At 40.3% G+C, this 21,320-nt stretch overlaps 1 protein-coding gene across 13 annotated transcripts in view; it reads right to left on the bottom strand.

Moving 5' to 3' along the window:
• Positions 1-16,920, bottom strand: part of RBFOX2 (RNA binding fox-1 homolog 2) — a 257,860-nt gene extending 240,940 nt beyond the window's left edge. For 6 of the 13 annotated variants that reach the window (XM_042469491.1, XM_042469490.1, XM_042469486.1 and 3 more), the window contains exon 1: positions 16,484-16,918. In XM_042469491.1, coding sequence (XP_042325425.1) covers positions 16,484-16,690 — 207 coding nt within the window. In that variant the 5' untranslated portion in view covers positions 16,691-16,918. Of the gene's footprint in view, positions 1-16,483 lie in introns of all 13 variants that reach the window. The other 7 variants (XR_006104173.1, XR_006104172.1, XM_042469488.1 and 4 more) reach the window with 3 other exon arrangements.
• Between the last annotated feature and the right edge of the window lie 4,400 nt (positions 16,921-21,320).

Consider the following 21,320-nt stretch of genomic DNA (forward strand, 5'->3'; position numbering starts at 1 on the left):
AAAGTTGTTCTAATTCTTGAGTAGTAGAACTGGCACTGTGGCATGACAGTTGCATTTTAGAGTCACTTCAATGCAACTATAAAATGCTGTTCAACATATCGCTCCAGCAAACTGGAACTAGTTGGCCCTCTAATTGGCCTACTCATTTCACTGCTGGATGCTCTTATTCCTTACATACAATCACTCAGACAACACAATTGTAGGTACACCTCAGCACTTCAATGAAAGCAAGTTTAAAAGAAAAACTGGCCTGGCTCACCCAAATACCTACCAATTTCTGTCCAGTATGTTAGGGCTGATATCTCTACAGCACTATATAAATAAAGCATAATAATAATCTCTACCAATTTGCTCACGTCTGCTAGGCAAAGGAGCATTAACTTTGATAAATTACTTACTTACTTTCTTCATAATTTGGACTCTGAACACTTTTTAGTGGCCCATTGGCCATCTTGCCTGATTAAAAGGTTCTAGAGAACTTGTAAGCTTGCTCAGTATTTTTTAACCTTTGAATCAGTATAATAAAAGGCATTTATTCATGAATAGTGGGGGGGTGTTTAGTCAGAAGCAAATCTCTTTGAGTGTTGTGAGGTAAGTGAATATACTGTTGCACCTTTTATATTTCTAAAGGCACTGATACTGTGGTTTTACTAATACTGTATACAAATGTATGTAAGTGAGTAAATACTTTATTACAGTCACAGACCAGTATATAAAGATCAATTACAAGTATGATTACAAACATTTAAACGATCCTAATGAAGTAAAACAAGCGAAACTTACATACTGCAATCATATTTGTAATTGATTTTTATATACTGGTCTAAGATGGTAATAAAGTATTTAACACATTTATTATTAATTTACCAGTTACAGGGTTAATTTTTCATTAATTAAGTTTTTTAATGTCTCTAGCCAATGATTTAGATTGTTTTATAAATCACATAAATATATAAGCTACTTTAATTTTTCAAAAACATTTTTCAAAACGTCCTCACAAATGGAAATAAATTTCTTCTTCCATGCACCAATATAATCAAACCCTGCTTCCTACTTAAGTACTTCCTTCACATTTTTTTACATTAACACATCATTTTAATAATGTAATAAACAACTTATATGATGAAACTACCAAAAAAGCCACAATCCAAATCTAAAACTAGCTACTGTACTGCTATGAACTACATAAACTAACCACTACACAAAATAACTGAATAACAAAAAGGCACAAAAAGGAAACAAAAATGATTTCCACCTCCCCAGCTAATGGTTATAATTATCAAACTATCCTACTCTCTCTCTCTCTCTCTCTCTCACACACACACACATATGTGAGATTAGACTTTGAAGAAAAAGATATGAAAGCTGAGGGACGGAAAATCTATAATTTAGTATGTACAGACGATGTCATATTACTGACCAAAAATCACAGACACCTGGAAGGACATCTGTTGAAAATTAAGAATGAAAGTGTAGAAGTAGAACCACTGAGTTGGAAGGAACCCCATAGGTAACTTGCAACTTAAAACCATTAGACCTGATCCTTCCCTTTGCAATAGTTGAAAATAAACCTGCATTCTCCTCTCTGTGACATCCCTTTAAATATTTAAAGAGCACAATCAAGTCACCCCTCATTCTTTTCTTCATCAGGATGAACAGGGCCAGCTCCTTCAACCTTTCCTCATTTGTTTTGTTCTCTATACCTTTTATCATCCTTATTGTCCTTCTCTGAACCTACTCCAGCTTGTTCACATCAGTCCTAAAATGAGGTGGCCAGAACTGAACACAGTACTCCAGATGAGGCCTGACTAGTGCAGACTACAGTGGGACATGACCTCCCTTGTCTTGGAAACTATGATTCTATTACTGCAGGCTAAAATATTATTTGCCTTCTTTGCTGCTGGGTTATGTTCAATTAAATAAATACATTTATGAATCCCAAGGTTCTTTTCACATGTATTGCTGCTAGGCTGAGTATCCTCCTCTCCAGCATTTGGTTATTGTGGCCTAAATGCAGCACTACAGTTGAATATTAAGAAAACAAAAATAATGACTCCGATGATATATGTAACTTAAAAACAGATAATGAAAACAATTTGCTTATTTATTTATTTAGAGTATTTATACCCCGCTCTTCAGCCATAAAGGTTCTCAAAGGTCTTACAGATTGTTAATTTGACAGTTCCCTACACTCAGGTTACAATATAAAAAGACATGACACAAAGGAGAAGACAGTGGCAGTGGGGAAAGGGATCAAGTCCAGCAGATACTGCTGGTTCTTCTCTCCCTCCAAGGTCAGGGTGGCAGTAGTTAAGGAGGAAGGCCTTCATCTGCCTGTAAACTAGGCATGGTGGAGCTGTGAAATAGTCCAAAAATGTTCTATACCATGTCCCAGTCATAAATCAAAATGGAGACTGTACTGGAAGGACAACTATGAGAGAACTATTTAAGATCTTATGATGATTAATCGAGCGCAGCAAAGAATCCCAGAAGAAAATCAGCATATGCTTTATAAACTATAACAAATCCTTTGACTGCATAGGACATGAAAAGCTATGGATGACTTTTAAAGAAATGAGAGAGGCACTATATTTGATAGTCCTGATGAGGCTACTGTTAGAACAGAATATGAAGAAACAAAATGATTCCCAATTGACAAAGGGGTAATACAAGGCTGCATTCCATCACCCTATTTGTTCAACTTGTATAAAGAAAATATCAAATGAAGAGCAGGTTTAGATTCAGAAGAAGGGGAAGAAACATCAACAATTTAAGATATGCAGATGGCACCATACTGCTAGCGGAAAATAACAGACTTGCAAAGGCAGGCTTCCTGCTGACCATAAACAAAAATTATGGCCATGGAGAATCTACATAAATTCAAATTGAAATGAAGAAATCGAAATAGTTAAAAGATTTCCTGTACTTTGGATCAAATACTGTTCAGAACAGAGACTGCAGTCAAAAAATCAGAAGAAGACTAGGAATGGGAAGGGCAGCTATTAAAGAACTAGACAAGATCCTAGAGTATAAAGATATACAACTAAGCACTGAAGTTAGAATTGTCCAATCCATTGTATTCCCCATTACCATGTACGGATGTGAAAGCTGAACAATAAAGAAAGTGTACAGGAAGAAAATCAACTAATCTGAAATGTGGTGCTAGAGAAGAGTGCTGAGGATACTGTGGGTGACCAAAAAGACAAACAAATGAGTCCTAGAACAGATCAAGCCAGAACTTTTCCTAGAAGCCAAGATGACAAAACTGAGGCTGTCATACTTTGGCCACATCACGAGAAGGTGGGACTCACTAGAAAAAACAATAATACTAGGAAAGGTAGAAGGTAATAGAAACAGGCAGGCCACACACCAGATAGGTGGAAGAGCTCACCGGCCTGAATCTGCAGGACCCAAGAGGAACAGTGAAGGATAGGGGGTTTTGGAGATGTGTCATCCACAGGGTTGCCATGAGTTGATGATTAAAGGAAAGTTAACAACACCTTCTTCTGTAGAGAAAATGCAGCCAGTTGAACATTCTTGGAAGACCCCTTTCATATTTTGTATAGAGAACAGCTCTATCGTTTTGGAAAAGTGAAAATGCCTTTGTGAAAAATCTAAACGGCTTGCTCAGCAAACATTTTATTCCAAACATGATGATTTACTATAGAAAACAATGGTTGTCATTATATACCTCAAGCAAAGAATGAATGAATATGATATGTGGGTGACTTTTCTTGGAGAGAACCACAGTCATGTATTATGATACAGAGTTTAGGCTGATACTACATACAGATTAACCCTCTTACTAATGAAAGCATCACTCCCACAGAGAGAAAGTCATCTAGTTCTTTCAGTGTTGAGGACCAGTACATGCAGTGCATAGAAAGTAGATCTATGACTTCGGAAATCTTGGTCCACATCCCCTCTCAGCCACATAGCTTCACTGGGTGTCCTTGGGCCAGTCACCATCTCTTAGTCTCAACTACTTCAAAAGGTTCTTATGAGGATAAAGGGATGGTGTGGGAATACAGTCTTATAGTATTTGAAATAAAAACAGGATATAAATGCAATAATAATAATAATGCCAGTGCCAACCAAGACACAGCTAAACCTAGGATGCCAAATCTATACTGCAACATACTATTATGACCTACTTCACTGGCATTCAAGTAGTACTAGCTAACAATGATTTGACATGTTTGATTAGGTATAGATGCACAGCTGAAAAAAGAGTAAATCAGTTATCTCCTTTACCTTAACCTGTCTTGTACCTGTCTGTCTCCCTTAAATTCAAAGATCAGATGGGATTTGGTGCCTTTATGGTATTTAGGCTTCCTCTTTTTAAAAATTGATTAGGTAAAATTCCATATACAGGTGTTCACTTGAATTCCTACCTTTCACTTTTTAAGTTGGAACACACTGACTTCACATAAGCAGTTCTATGAAAAGTTTGTGAAATTTATCACACTGTCAGAAGAAGGCACTACAAGACAAAGCTGATATTCTTTAGCACAGAGCTGATTTATTTCTGGGTGGCAGGTAGTACAGAAGCAAAAATGCAGTACGAAAGTAGCAAGAAAACCAAAGGTGCACTTTAAGAGAAGATGCAAGATAATACAAGTGAAGATATATTCTGATATGAATAAGGGATACAGTGGACCTTCTGCAGAACTCTGTAGGCAAAACTGCTTCCCTTCCATAATAGGCATGTGTTTTTGCACTGTTGGCACTGTCAGTTCCGAGAACATTGTAAGATAACAAGAATCCTACAGGTTTGTTTACAAATGCTTCTGCTTTTCCCTATCACCATCTGGCATGCAAGAACTCTACCCTGTGCATAGCAATTCAAACATGCACATTTTCTCACCCAAACTGTTTTGCAAACTATGGTGACTTAGCTGTGTGTGTGTGTGTTAGCGCATGTGTGTGATATATACACAAAACAATCTACCTGTAACTCTGTGCCTAAAAATAGTTCCAACATGACAACAAAAAATAAGATTACACATGGTTAAGATACCAGAGCAGCAATGCTAAGTCACATGAGGAGAAAAACAGCATGAAGATTATTGGAACTCTTTTATGTAACTAACCAACCTTCCCAACCTGAATGCAGCACATCTGCCATTTAGCACAGCATGAAAGAAACCACTTAGGTCAGATATTATGCTGCAGCTATTGGTCTCCGTCTTCCTCCCTTGCTACAAGAAATAAATCCTGGATTCATATAGCAGCCATGATCCGATTTGTCCCAATCCCAGCTCAAGCAGCTTTATGCCACCCCACTAACAAGATCAGTACTAGCCAAACAGGGTTTATCCAGGCTGATCAGAGATGGATTAGATAATGAAACCCTAACAGCATAAAGCTGTCTGCTTTTGCAGGGGATAACGTACAACACATATGAAATGTACGGCACACTGCCTGCCTCCCCCCACCCCCCCGCCGCTGCCAAAAATAACAAGTAGCCTATTTTACCAAGCTAGCACCTTCACACCACCTCCATAAACTACAACACAGAATATATCATACACACAAACACATTTTAAAAACAGTAAATATTTAGCTAAACTCTAAAAGTTTAGCTCAACACTAAATGTTTATGGGTATCTGCCACTTTAGTACTACAAGGTGATTACCCTTTATCCAAAAGGCTTGGGACAAGATGTGTTTTGGATTGAGTGGGCAGATTTTGAAATATCTGCATATACACATATGACATATCTTGGAGATGGTACCCATACTTAAACATGAAATTCATTTATGTTTCATATACACCTTATAAGTTAGCCCTCCATATCCATGGATTCTTTATCCTTGGATTCAACTATCCACAGCTTGAAAATATTCCAAAAGTGTATAAATTCCAAAAAGCAAATCTTGATTTTGTTGTTTTATATAAGGGACACCATTTTTCTATGCCATTGTATACAATGGGACTTGAGCATCCACAGATTTTGTTATCCACAGAGTGTCCTGCAGCGAAACCCTAGCAGATACTAAAAGCCCACAGTACACATGAAGGTAATAGTACACAGTATTTTAAATAACAACACTGAACCATCAGAAAGCAACTGATTTCTCATACCTTGGATTAAACATTGATCAGAATGGAGACTGCAGTCAAAAAAATCAGAAGATTAGAAATGGGAAGGACAGCTATGAACACTAAAATTAGAATCATTCAAGCCATTGTATTCCCTATTACAGTCGGCCCTTCTTATACACTGATTTTGTATACATGGATTCAAGCATAAAAGTATAAATTTCAAATATCAAACCTTGATTTTCCAATTTTAATAAGGAACACCATTTTGCTATGTCATTATATTTAATGGGACTTGAGCATACACGGATTTTGTTATAAACAGGGGATCTTGGAACCAAACCCAAGCGTATAACAAAGGTCCACTGTACCATGTAAGGCTTGTGAGAGCTGGACAGTGAAGAAAGTAGATAGGAAGAAAATTAATTATTTTCTGAAGTGGTGCTGGAGAAGAGTGCTGATGATACCATGGACAGGTAAAAAGACAGACAAATGGGGCCAAGAACAGATCAAGCCCGAACTCTCTCTGGAAGTCAAAATTACTATATTGAGGTTGTCATACTTCAGCCATGTAATGAGAAGGCACAACTCGTTAGAAAAAGACAGTGTTACTTGTAAAAAGAGAAGACTACATGCCACATGGATGGACTCAATCAGGGAGACCATGGGCCTGAGGCTGCAGGACCTGAGTAGGGAGATATAGGATAGGGGACTTGGAGACGTCTCATTCACAGGGTCGTCATGAGTCGAGATTGACTCGAAAGCAGAGAAAATCAACATTGCTGATTTATATAAAAATGTGCATCCCTCTCGCATGTTTAAGAAATGGGATCTTCAGGGCCTCTAATGATCACAAAATCAATTACACTGTAAAGCCAATTGAACAAACTATACAACAACATCAGAGAGCATCAAGAGCAACAAATTCCAGACGGAAATCAAAACAAAGAGCTTCCACTCAAGGAAACACTTTTTTAAAAAAAAATATTCTGCAGGAGATGGGATTAACTAAACATCACAGGGGCTAGGCTTTTCAGAATATAGGTTCAAGCACTAAAATTATTTCCAACCCTCCTCACTTCTTCAGAAGGCAAAACAGGAATCAGAGCTTTCTTCATAAATGCAACATAGAAGTAAGTTCACATTGAAAGAGACAGTCCTTTGGGTATCATAGGTCCAAAACACACTGCAGAAATAACCCAGTTTGAGTCCGCTTTAATTGTCCTGGCTCAATGCTAAGGAATTCTGGGAACTGTAGTTTTGTGAGACATTTACCGTTCTTTGTCAGAGAGCTCTGGTGTCACTATAAACTAGAATTCCCAGGATTCCCTAGCACTGAGCCAGGGCAGTTAAACATCTCAAACTGGATTATTGTTGCACTGTGTTCTGGACCATAGTTAAAGGTTTGAGGATACAAACCGTGTATGCTTGAATCTGTGTATAAAAAATCCGTGTATAAGAAGGGCTGACTGTAATTTTATTATTTTGTACGATGTAGCTTTCATTCCCTTTCTTATTCCCATGGTAACATGGGGGAAAAGAACAAATATGTTCTTGGACAATAAAATAAAAGTTCTTAAGGCAAGGAGAAAAGAAAGAGAAGCTAATCTCTAAAAGTCTTTAATATGCTTTCAAACCCATAAAATGTAATTTATAAGAGTAGAGGATCAGCCGTTTACTACTTACAGCAAACTACTTCCAACTTGATACATTTTTCCAGACATCTTGCCACGTATGATGCAAACGCTTCTTTTCATGCAACCTATCATTTTATATTTTTCAACATAAAGTTATGGCTTTACTGATCCTACAAAAATCACAATCATTTTTTTTCCCTAAACCAAGTTATACAGCTTTTTTAACACAGACATCACTCTTCCTGCATTACTAGCAAACCTAACTAACAAATGAAATTGAAGCCCAAAATATAATCGGAATATAATGGATACAATTTTAGCATTAACATTGCAAATTCACTGTGAATTCAAGTCTTCTACTCCAATTTTCATTCAGTTTTACTTTAAAAGCTATGCCTCCGGCACAGGAAACACAACACAAAATTATAAAGTCAAAGTCTCTCAAAGGCTTGAGAGCAGAGCAATTTACTAAAAATCCAATACAGATCTTTTTAAAACCTAAGTATAAATAGACCTGAAACGGCAGTAAAAAAAATAGCTTTATGACTATATATGAGACTGAGACAGAGGTCCAAATCACACTGCAGAAATAATCCAGTTTGAGGCTACTTTAGCAGCCCTAGTTCAGTGCTAGAAAATCCTGGGAATTGTAGTTTATTGTGGCACCAGAGCTCTCTGACAGAAAAAGTGAAACGTTTCACAAAACTACAGTTCCTAGAATTCCCTAGCATTGAGCCAGGGCAGTTAAAGTGGTCTCAAATTGGATTATTTCTGCAGTGTGTTTTGGACCATAGAAACACAGAGAATAACATCAACGTCAGTAAGATGTTGCTTTAATGTGCCTCAGCAAAACACTATCTTACCTATTTGGGACCAGCAACCATCATCATACAAGCTTTTAGGAGCTGGAGCAGCAGAAAGCTGCAAACTGAGAAGAATGAATCAAATTGCTTTCAAAGTGTGGGAACACAGTGTCAGCAACAAGCACCAAATTACTTGCCTAGCAAACCTCAGCAGCCTGAAACTTCTGTTACATACAGGTCACGATGCTGTATCACAGCTACATCTTCATAGATGCACCTTCTGATGAAAACCACCCCAATCCCACCTTGTAAGGAGCAAAAGAAAAGAAAACCCCAAACAGACTTGTATGTGTTTGGGGGGGGGGGTGTTGAGCATGGATGTGTCTACTATCTTCCTAGGTTTAGTTAGATGTGCTACAATAGGTATCCAAAAGGATCTCCTCAGGTCCTCAGGATACTCCTGCAAATGACATCCTTACAATGTATGCATCTACAGGAGAACAACTGGACACAACATGGAAATAGCCACATTGAAAATCTGTGTTGTCTACAAGGTGGACTGGTAGGGGATTTTGGTCACTACATGATCAGAACAAAATTCAAGTCTCTGCAAAAAAATGTGTTGCCCATTAAATCCAACATCTTGTTGTTATTCTATGCCTTCATTTCATTACCGACTTATGGCAATCCTAAAGAGAACCTGTCACAGGATTTTTTCAGGGTTTTTCTTCAGAGGGGGGGTTGCCTAACAGGATGTCAACCAATTTCAGTTTAGTGTAATTCCCCAACTAAAACCTAACTTTGCAATTCAAAAGAAAGCATTCGCGAGCGTTATTTTTAAAACAATTTACCTCATAGTTTACAAACAGTTTTGGCACAGAAACTATTGGTCAGAAACATATGGTCAGAAAATAAAATTCAAGTGCTTCAAATAAAATTCACAAAGCTTATGTAAACAAAAGGCACCAGCAAGAGACAAAAACTCTTTTTACCCTGCTCCAGAAGAAACCCAAGCATAATTTTCAACATTCCTGTCTTCTCCTTAGTTTACCAGGCCTCTATTCTCTCAGTTCCAAAATAAACAACTGCAAGAAAAAGCTACTGCTAGCAATTAGAAACACATACACAGTGACTAAAAGTTATATTCAGTTCTTCTGTTCTAGAACCTGCTCCACTGCATAATGAAATCCAGCATATAATGCAATCCAAGGCCATCCAGTGTTGTAGGAAAAGAGATCACAAATGACAGGTCTGGATCCACGTAAATAATTCTGTCCGTTTAATAAATTGTCCATCTATTTCAATTCATACTATGTATATTCTTAGAGCCAAGTAAAACAAGAAAGCTTTGAGACTGGCCTGGATGGCTTTCTGCCAGTCACTTTCTTCCAGACTTTGGGAGTTTGTTTATTTACCCCACCTTTTCCCCAGTTCTGGGACTTGGAAAATAACCTGTCTCACAGACTATTTCAGAGAACAGAGAAGCTAAAGATTATAACTTTTTCCCAAAGATATTAAGCAACCATAAATAAAAGTATACTCTGTGTATACTGTATACAGTATAGTCCCAGCAGTCAGCTGTTTCTGCAGTTCTTAAAACCTCCAACCCTAATTTATTGCACTGCTCCATATAATATATGAAATACCTGCATCAACATTTTTTCCCCTGAAATATACCAGGAACAAGTAGTAAGTGATGTGAACAATGTCAGTGATTAAGAGACGGTATCCAAGTTTTGTTCCTAGGAAGTAAATGCCTCATTAAAGAAGCACTTACCAACTCCTCAACCTTTGCAATTTCATAGCTCATGGTGCTCCTCTCCATTGGAGGATCCTGTTTTAGTCTTGCCTTATGATCATCCCTGGCTTATTTGAGATAACCTTGTAAACCAGGGATGAGAACTGCATCATTTGACTACAACTCACATCACCCCCACCACTGGCTATGCTGGTTGGGGCTCATGAAATGTATAGTCCAACAAAATTTGGAGGGCCAAACAACCCCCTTCCCTGACCAACCAAGCCATTACTACTTGTATTAGCAAGAAGGAGTCACAGGGTGGAAAAGATCAGAATCCACCAACCAACATGGCCACTGTATTGACTGGTTTTCTCTTGAGCAAGTAGTTTAATGATATCAATAAGCAATTAGCAAATCAGATCCAAGTTTTCTTACTAGCTGGAGAGTGCTGGCTGGCAGATTCCGTAAACTGTAGTCTAAAAGGGTGTTTTTTTTCAAGTTCATGATAAAGCAATCCATGATTCTTTGAATTTCTATCTCAGCATTATATTGGAACCTGGCCAAAGATCTGAGCAATAATGATGAGAATTCAGATCCAAAACACACTGCAGAAATAATCAAGTTTGAGACTGCTTTAACTACCCTGGCTCAATACTAAGGAATTCAGGGAACTATAGTTTTGTGAGATATTTAGCCTTCTCTTTAGTCAGAGACCTCTGGTGCCACAATTCCTAACATTCCCTAGCACTAAGCCAGGGCAAATAAAATGGTCTCAAACTGGATTATTTCTGCAGTGCATTTTGGACCGCACTGCTTTTTTTTCAGATGTGGACCTCTCAATGAGGTGGAATCTCACCTAACCTGCTCCTTTCAAGACCAGGCTGCAACCATGTCCTGATAACACTGCTAAGTAAGCATCCTGAACACTTGTTGTTCTTCCTAGTTCCTTTGCTAGCATTACCCATATCAGCCGTGCAAACAGTGGCTAGAGACTGTTTCAAGGGAAGGAGGGGCAAGTAAGGACAGTCTGAATTTTATTCTTTGGTAATAAATTAGATGAGGTACACCCAGACTAAACTAGCATGGGCCCATATGCTAACATAAATAAATTTTAAAAAAAAAGAATATTCCCTTGAAAAATTAATCCCATAACTTTCGTAGACTTCAGCCTACTTCCTCGAATGTATGTTTGGAGTGGAGAAACATTCACCGTTGTTAACAATAATCTGTTGTTGACATTTTAAGATACCTATGGAATCTGGTTGTTCAAATCATGCTCACTGGCAATACAAATTATTCATTCATTTATTATATTTATATCCTGCCTTTCTTCCATGGCTCAGAGACAGGGCTGCTTCCAACATAATTTTTTAAAAGCTACTAATAAAACACAATGAACTATACATATTAAAATTAAACCTAAGCTAGTCTTCCATTATAGTACAAATGGAAATCTTCAATAATAATACCTAAAATTAAAATATGAAAAGACCTGCTCATCCATTTAAAACCCCTGCCCAGTTAGTCTGTTCTTGAAGGCCTGCCTGAATAGAAAAGTCTTAGTCTGCCAGTGGAAGGACAACAGAGAGGAGGCAGCAAATAGCCACCTCTCACATTCTCACCTAAAACATACCTCTCGAGGTGGCAGGACTGAGATATGAGGCTCTCCTGCAAACTTCAAAGCCTGGGTATACTTGTATGGTGCAACAATGTCTTTCAGGAAGCCTGGAAAAAAGGCATGTTGTGTGCTTTCAAGTTGTTTTTGACTTATGGAGGCTCTAAGGTAAACCTTTCTTCGCAAGATTTGTTCAAAGGAGGTTTGCCATTGCCTTCCAGAGGCTGAGAGCATGTAACTTGCCCAAGGTGGGTTTTATGGCTCAGCTGGGAATCAAGCCCTGTCACCAGAGCCATAGTCCAACACACAAACCAATACACCATGCTAGCATATAGGTCTCATAATGCAGAAATCATTAAGTGCAAACTGATCCAAGGATTGCCTCAAGATATCCTATAATCTTTGTAGGTTACCTACTGTACATTTTCAATATTGTTCATTTTCTAACAAATTAAGCAAGCCAGTCTTTAACAGATGAAAAAAATTCAGCATGTTTCTAAGTTTGTGAAATAATGTTTTTAAACAGTCTGCACTGAATGGAATTACAACTGATGCAATTTGTAGTTGTACATTATCTACTTATTATGCATTACACCAAAGACTGCTATTAACACATAGGAAGTTCTTCCTCTGCCACCTGGCTATGTATCTGATTCATCCTGTTTCACTTTCACTGTTCACAAGTTAATCCACAGCCTCATTCATGCTTTTGGCAACACTCACCAGCAGCAAAAAGAACTCTATAAACACCTAAGACTCTTTCACTTTCCACAAAAAGCTATTTTAAAAAAGCTGAACTTCTAAATGCAGAGTTTCCTCACCAGTAAGACTGTCAAATTATCTTCATTCTAACAGGTGCCCTTTTCCACTGGCCATGTCTTATTCAAAAACCTAACCACGTTAAGCTGCAAAATCCATATGCAAATGGATCCTGCAGCACCTTTGAAACCAACTGAAAGATAGAAGTTGATAGCCTGAGCTTTTGTAGACAAAAGCTCAGGCTACCAACTTCTTCTATCTGTCAGTTAGTCTCAAAGGTGCTTGCAAGATTGCTTTGCATGTCCACCTCAACATTAGGAGGAACTTCCAATGGAACACACTCCCTCAGAGATCGGTGGGGTCTCCCTCCTTGGAGGTCTTTAAACAGAGACTGGGTGGCCATCTGTCGGGGATGCTTTGACTGAGAGTTCCTGCATGGCAGGGGGTTGGACTGGATGGCCCTTGTGGTCTCTTCCAACTCTATGATTCTATGACTTATTCTGGGTATGTATCTTCATGTTGCTTGTCAAGCTATGGCAACTTCATGAATTTCACAGGTTTTTCTTGGGTATGGCATACTTTTTTGCCAGTTCCTTCCTCTAAGGTCTAAAGCATACTGCAGAAACAATTCAGTCTGACACCACTTTAACTGCCCTGGCTCAGTGCTAGGGAATCCTGGGAATTATAATTTATTGTGGCACCAGACCTCTCTGACAGAGGTGGCTAAATGTCTCACAAAACTACAGTTAATAGATAATAATATAATAAAAGATTTATTTCTAGGCTGCCCTATCACAGAGAATCTGGGCAGGTTACAACAGTAAAATGCATCAAGGTTACAATCAATGAAAAAAAATTATCAATCCCTAACCCCACCCCACCCCCGATCCCAATGCCAAAACAAGATTAAACAATCATAATATAAAAACAGTAGAACAATAAAAACATTTGATTAAAATTTGAAGGAATATAGGCAGATGAGGAGGTGTTTTCCTGGTCGTGATCATGTTCACGTCAAGTTCGTATCCAGATCTCTATATCCATATCTCTATATCTCAATAGCTAGTTCTCAGAATTCCCTAGCACTGAGCCAGGGAAGTTAAAGCACTCTTAAACTGGATTATTTCTGCAGTGACTTTTGGACCTGAAATATAGCCTACAGCACCTGGTATTCTCTAGTGCAAGTACTAACTTGAGCTGTCCATGCTTAGCTTCCAAGATCAGAAAGGATCTGGTGCCTTTAGGATGTTTATTTAGGCCAGTGATGACCAAATTTTGGTCCTCCAGGTGTTTTGGACTTCAACTCCCAGAAGCCTCAGCCAATTTTGCCAACAGTCAGGAATTCTGGGAGCTGAGGTTTGAAACACCTGGAGGACCCATGTTTGGGAATCACTGATTTAGACCCTTGTGTCCTATTCTACAGCATCATAGCTGTATAGATTGTAACAGACATCCATATATCACATATATCCAGAAGTCTAAGTTTTAGTTGACATGCCTGGTAGATGTCTCTCCAAAACAAAACAGTTCCTCCCTCCTCTCTCCCTGGAAGCATCTATGATTCCTTGGATGCTGAATACTTATTAAAAGCAGTGATGGAGCTAAATCTGAGGTCTGTACACCACAGGAATGTATACACAAAACTATTATGGGGCAATAACACCCAAGCAGGACTTCCATCCTAGCAGTAAACCTTTGCTTTGATTGCAGTGGCCACTCTTATGACAGCTATCCCCACTAGATAGGAATTAATGACCAACTGTCCATTTGAGCTGCAAGCAAGCTGATCAGGGCAGATTACAATGCAAATGAACCTTGTATGCCATCTTTCTGAGCAAGTGCCCTTTTGCTGGATGCAAAGAGCTGAAACCTTCTGCAGTATTAACTCCAACTGCCCTTGGTTTAAAAGGAATTCGGTCTCTTCATAATGCAGTCCAATGCTAGGCAAAGGTACCAAATGTAAACACAAACATGTCTCCAGCTCATCTGGGTTAACTCTCAAATACATGTGCAAAGAACTGCAGCTTTAGGTCCAAAACACTCAGCAGAAATAATCCAGTATGAGACCGCTTTAACTTCCTTGGCTCAGTGCTAGTGAATCCTAGGAACTGTAGTTTTGTGAGACATTTAACCTTCTCTGTCAGAGAGCTCTGGTGCCACAACAAACTTCATTTCCCAAGATTTCCTAGCACTGAGCCAGGGCAGTAAAAGCAGTCTCAAAAGGGATTATTTCTGCAGCGTGTTCTGGACCTCAGATACAGGAACAAGCCAAGTCTAAAACACTTTCATAAAACAGGAGCTACAGTTTTTCCACACAGGATATAAAAGAATTGGAAGCCTAGAAAACTCTGGGTGCCTCTACACTCTAGAAATAATGCAGATTGACACCGCTTATATATTTCAATATATAAAATAATTTACAATATCCTGTCAATCTTGTAGTTTGTAGTCCATCACTATAGTAGGATTTGTAGTTCTGTGGCAGGTACTGACATGTCGGATTTGTAGTTTTGTGAGGCACCAGAAGAGGGGCAGAAACGATCCAGTCTGACACCACTTTAACTAGAAGGCTAAAAAGACCTTGTACAAGACCTTGGAAAACTACAGACCCCAGGACTATTCTACAGTATGGTGCTACAGCACTTAAAAGGCTGCACCCGCACTGCAGAGATGATCCAAGCGGGCACCACTTTAACTGTCATGGCTCAATGGCTATGGAATTCTGGGATTTGAAGCATTTCGTGGCACCAGGGCTCTCTGACAGCGAAGGCTAAACGGTCTCATGAAACCAGAATTTCACAGCACTGAGCCAGGGCAGTTAAAGTGGTGTCAATAGTGGATTGGTGGAGAAATAACCCAGTTTGGCACCACTTGCAACTCTTTTTCTGGTTGAAGGCTATGGAATTCTGGGAGTTGGAGTTTGTGGAGCTCTGGGCCCACAACAAACTCCAACTCCCAGAATTCCATAGCCTTCAGCCAGAAATCAGTTACAAGTGGTGCCAAACTGGGTTATATCTTCAGTGTGGATGCAGCCAAGGTTTCTTCAGAGAGGAAGTTTTGCCCTTGCCTTCCCCTGAGGCTGAGAGAGTGTGACTTCTTGCCCAAGGTCACCCAGTGGGCTTCCTCGGCCGAAGTCAGGATTCGAACCCAGGTCTCTAAAGAGTGTAAGGAAAACAAAGGGAGGAGGAGGAGGAAAACAAAAACAACAAAGCAGGGCAGAGAAGGCCTGCTCCCCACCAGCACGAGGGCAACGGGGGTGTGGGGTGTGGAGAAGAGGCAAGGGCATCGGTGCCTGTGTGCCAGGCTCACACGTGACGCTCTACACGGAGGTGACACGCCATTTTCTACAAAGAGAGGCTTCTTCGCGGGGAGGGAGGGGGCCTCCAGCAGGCTTTGCCATGGACTGCCAGCAAGCCCCCTCCTCCTCCTCCTCCTGCTCTATCTCTTCTTCTCTCTCCTGCTATTCTTCTTCCTCCTCCTTTTCCTCTCCCTCCCTCTTATTCTTCCTCTCCTTCCTCCTCTTCTTGCTTCTCCTTTTCCTCTCTCCTCCTCCTCTTCCTCCTTCCCTTCCTCTCTTCCCTCCTCTTCTTTTCCTCTCTCCCCTTTTCCTCCTCCTCTCCTTCTTCCTCCCTCTCTTCCTCCTTCCCAGCCAAACCTCAGAGGCTCCCCACAGGGCCCTCCTCCTCCTCCTCCTCCTCCATCCCCAGAGGAGAGAGCCTGGGCCCCGAGAGCAGAGGGAGAGCCGCAGCAGGCCCTCCTCCCCCCCCCCCCGACATGGCTCCCTCCCTGCCTCCCTTCGAGGCCCATCCTGGGCCCTCCGAGGGAGGCCTCCGGGGCAGGGGTCCGAGGCAGCCCTCCCTCCCTCCCTGGCTCCCTCTTCACCTGCATGCCTCCTGCTCCTGCTGCTCCCGAGTCCGCCTCCGGCTCCGTCCGCAGCCGCTTGCTCTGGCCGCTCTCGGCTCCCTCGGCGGGCATGGGCTGCTCCAGCTCGGGCTCCCGCTTCAGCCCTCGAGGGGCCGACGACGACGACGAGGAGGAGGAGGAGGAAGAGGGCAGGAGCTGCTGGTGCTGCGGGACGCCGTCCGCCATCCGAGCCGCCGCCCCGCTTCCCTCAGGCCGCCCCGAGGCCCACAAGAAGCGGACGGAAAGACCGCTCTCTTTCTCTCGGGCAGCCAAGGATAGCAAGGAAGGAAGGAAGGAGGTCCAAAAGGCTAGGCGCCGCCGACTCGGGCCCGGCGGAAAGGGCCGAGGACAGCGAGAGAGAGAGAGGGCAGAAGCCGAAGAGCTTCGGCAATTTCCGGAAACGAGAGCCGCACAGCCCCACCACCACGACGCGACGTTCGGCAAACTTCGGAAATTGGAGTGAAGGGGGTGGAGCCACGGCGCCCAAAAGGGGCGGAGCCACGGAAAGGCAGTCTCTCTGAGGGGAGGAGGAATACAAGTTACCTCAGGCCCAAAGTAGACACACTACAGAAATAACCCATTTTGGCACCGCTTTAACTCTTTCACTGGCTGAAGGCTATGGAATTATGGGAGTTGGAGTTTGTTGTGGGGCCCAGAGCTTCTCAGCATCAAAGGTCCAAAACACACTGCAGAAATAATCCAGTTTGAGACGGCTTTAACTGTCCTGCATCAGTGCTAGGGAACCCTGGGAACTGTAGTTTATTGTGGCACCAGAGCACTCTGGCAGAGAAGGCTAAATGTCTCACAAAACTACAGTTCCCAGAATTCCCTAGCATTGAGCCAGGGCAGTTAAAGCGGTCTGAAACTGGATTATTTCTGCAGTGTGTTTTGGAGCTTTGTGTCATTTAGTTTTGGTCACACTTGCTCCATAAACCCTAACCCTAATGCTAACCCCAAACAAATCAGATGAGGGTACGTACTGCCTATATTTGCTGGTCACACTCACCCCAAAATATGTAATGTTTGACACCAAATCATCATGAAAACAGATTCTATGAGGTATTTAAAATATCTGTGAGGTAGCCATTTCTGGGCAGAACAGCAAGTGGAATATTGCAGCCCAAATCATATTCTTAGTCCTAACCAGAATCGACCCCCTTAATTAATGCAATTTAACATCAGTGTTGACTTTCTGATGGAGTATGATGGAGGAATAATCACACCATCAGCAGATCAGGTGTCCAAGTATCCTTGAGTAGAGGGACTATTCAAACAAGCAGTGTGTGTGCATGTATAACACTATTTAGTCAACGGATCTACTCTACTTGGGATCAACAATAGGATTGCTTTAATCCTTTAATCATTTAAATCTGTAATTGGGTAATGCAGGCTATATTTCAGAGGAAGAAACTGGCAAAACTACCTCTGAGTATTCTTTGCCTAAGAAAACCTATGAAATTCATAGGTGGACAGGCAATTTGAAGGCACATGCATGTGCGCACATACACACACACTGCTTGTTTGAATAGTCCCCCTTCTCAAGGATAGAAGGGCACCTGATCTGCTGATGGTTTGATTATTCCTCCATGCTGTAAATTTGGCCCAGTCCACTGCAGCAATGGTATACAACCAGATTTCAAGGCAAGCAATTGATCTATTATCATATCCAATTTGCCTATCGTCCTTTTTCTCAGAGCTTGCTTGGACTGCTTCTTTCTAGCCTAACTTGAAATGCATTTGAGGAAGTAGACCTAAGTCTACAAAAGCTCATGCTACCTACAGTACTTATTTCTTTTAGATGGTCTCAAAGATGCTACAAGATCTCTCTACAAGCCAAACTGGCTGAGAATAACTTCCTTTGCCAGGAGACTTCTGCTGCACATTGCCATTTTAGCACATGAGAAAGCCACCCATTTTAATAATGGCATTTTAACATTTTTCCATTTTCTATAGAGAAGATTGGGATACAAGTCCAAATTGTATGTAAAGGAATTAAAGAGCCACTAGAATTGCACCATTTAACTTCTATGGTAGTTGAAGTCAGTTTGTAGCACATGAGACATATAAGTAATAAAACACAGTTTTGCTTTACACATCATAGCAATCCCACAATAGGTGTTGTTTTGTTCACTTTTATCTTCAATGGATCTGTTTTAAGGATTTTATTTTATTTTATTTTATTGCTATGAGTTGCTTAATAGTATTTTAACCAGAAAAAAAATATATGTCTTTACTTACATCTTTGTTGTATGTATGTATGTATGTATGTTTTAATTTTTGTAAGCTGCATTCTGTCCCATTATTGGGAAAAGGGTAGGATTTAAAAATAATAAATGAAATCAATAATTTAAATGAATAAATGGGACAGGATATTTCTGTGTTCCAAATAAAATGAACAGATTTTGGGTCCTAAAACAAGAACTCTGCGGGCTGTTTTCTTTTGTTTTTAATCCCTCAAGCTGCCTATTCTACAACTTTAATTTTAATATTTTAATATAGGCTTGATATAAAACTGTTGGGCAGCACATTGGTTAACATTTTGCAATGAGCAGTTTTGGAGATAGTAAAAGCCCACCAGCTTTGGTGTCATTTTGGTAAGGCCAAAGTTCAGAATAAATTGTGGCAGTCTCAGGCTTTCATGAAAAGAAAATTTTGCTGTAAAACTGAAAATGGCTTTATTTAAGTTCAGGTTTGAGAAAAATCCAGAATATTGTACTTTAAGTTATATATAAATGCTTAAGTTCTGCCAACTGATCCTCCCCCATCTTTTGGGAACAGCTAATCTTCTTTTTACTATCTCTAACCCTAAGTGGATACTAGGAGTGGGAAGGGCAGCTATGACAAAACTAGACAAGATCCTGAAGTGTAAAGAGATACAATTGAACACTAAAGTTAAGTTTGTTCATACCATCATATTTCCTATCACTATGTATGAGGTAGATTGCAGAGAAGAAAACTGACAGAGAGAAAATCAAGTTATTTGAGACGTGGTGCTGGAAAACACTTCTACAGATACTGTGGACGTCTGAAAAGACAAACAAATGGGTCCTAGAGTAAATCAAGATTCAAGCCTGAACTCTCCCTAGAAGCCAAGATGACTAAACTGAGACTGTGGTACTTTAGCCATATCATGAGAAGGCACAACTCAGTAGAAAAGACTATAATGCTTGGAAAGGTAGAAGGCAATAAGAAGAAAGACCACATAACAGATGAGAGAATTCAAAGATATAGCCGTGTTAGTCTGTAGAATCAGTATGTAGAGAGATCTTGTGGCACCTTTGAGACTAACGAAAGAAAGAAGTTGGCAGCATAGCCTTTCATAGACTTAAGTCTATGAAAGCTCATGCTGCCAACTTCTTTCTTTGGTTAGTCTCAAAGGTGCTACAAGATCTCTCTACATACACATACTAGATGGATAGCCTTAATCAAGGAGAACGTGGCTTTGAGTCTGCAGGACCTGAGCAGACCAGTTGAGGATAGGATTTCTTGGAGGGGCCTCATTCACAGGAGGATTGCCATGAGTTGAGGTTGATTTTTGAAGGTAGTTAACAACTACAACAAAGTGGACACTGGGACCTGAACAATGCAACATCCAGGAGGAACCCTCCCCTGCCAAATGGACAACAAATACAAATTCAGACTGGCACAATTTGCAGTCCCCTTCATCCCATCCAGCTTCCCCTCCTGCATGTTAATTTGGTTGGTTGCCTGATGACTGCTAATTTAACATCAGCTGCTGAAACCCCATCAACTAGATGGGAACTGTCTAATTAAAAATAATAATTGTAAGCCACTCTGATAGCCATTAGGGTTGAAGGGTGGGGTATAACTACCATAAATAAATAAATAAACAACACTGACTGAGGCATGATCCAGCAGAGGAGCCAGGAACAGAACTTAGGAAAGTGCCTTTTCCACAGTCTGTTCAGTTTTGCTTCTGAGGTTTGCTTTTTTGCTATTGATGGGATTTATGTACTGTATTTATTCATAACCTGCTTTGCTTCCATATGAGACTCAGAGCAGTACTCCCATGACATGGCCACAAAGAAGATGGCATGTTCTCTGCCCTGATATGGTGAGATATATATATATATATATATATATATGGATGGATGTATATATTACTTCCAAAGTGACCCCGAAGCAGCTTTATTTGGCCTGTCTGTTTCAGGCCCTATACCATATCTGGCTATTGGGATCTTAAATATATATTCCATATATATATTTTAAATGATGCATGTGTCCTAAGAAGCCAGAAGCCGCACCAAAGCCACACTCCAATCCTAAGGACAGGAGCACAGTTTTGGCTCAGCTTCTGGCCTCTTAAGATGCGTGTGTCATTTAAACAGCATACCTCCAAAGTGATCTGAAGCAGCTTTATTTTGGCCTGTCTGTTCAGGCCCATAGTTTGAGTATTGGACTGGAACTCTGGAGGCCAGGGTTCAATTCTTCACTCAGCCATGGAAACCCACTTGGTGACTTTGGGCAAGCCATACTGTCTAAGCCTCAGATGAAGGCAACAGCAAGAATAAATCTTGCAAAACAACAACAACAACAAAACCCTGTAATAGGTCCACCTTAGGGTCGACAAAAGTCAGAGATAATTTGAAGGCCCACAGCAAAAACAATGATTTAATATCCCACCTTTTCCCCAATATGAGATGTTAGATGACTGATAATATAAGTTAAAGCAAAATGCAACTTAAAATATCTAATACAAAAGTTTTGAAACATTAATCAGAGAATCCAGTTAAAATATTGAAAACAGTAAAAAAAAAAAACCAAGACAAAAATGCAGCACTTTCCTTCAAAAGGT

The sequence above is a fragment of the Sceloporus undulatus genome, chromosome 5 (assembly GCF_019175285.1).
Source record: "Sceloporus undulatus isolate JIND9_A2432 ecotype Alabama chromosome 5, SceUnd_v1.1, whole genome shotgun sequence".
Lineage (NCBI taxonomy): Eukaryota > Metazoa > Chordata > Lepidosauria > Squamata > Phrynosomatidae > Sceloporus > Sceloporus undulatus.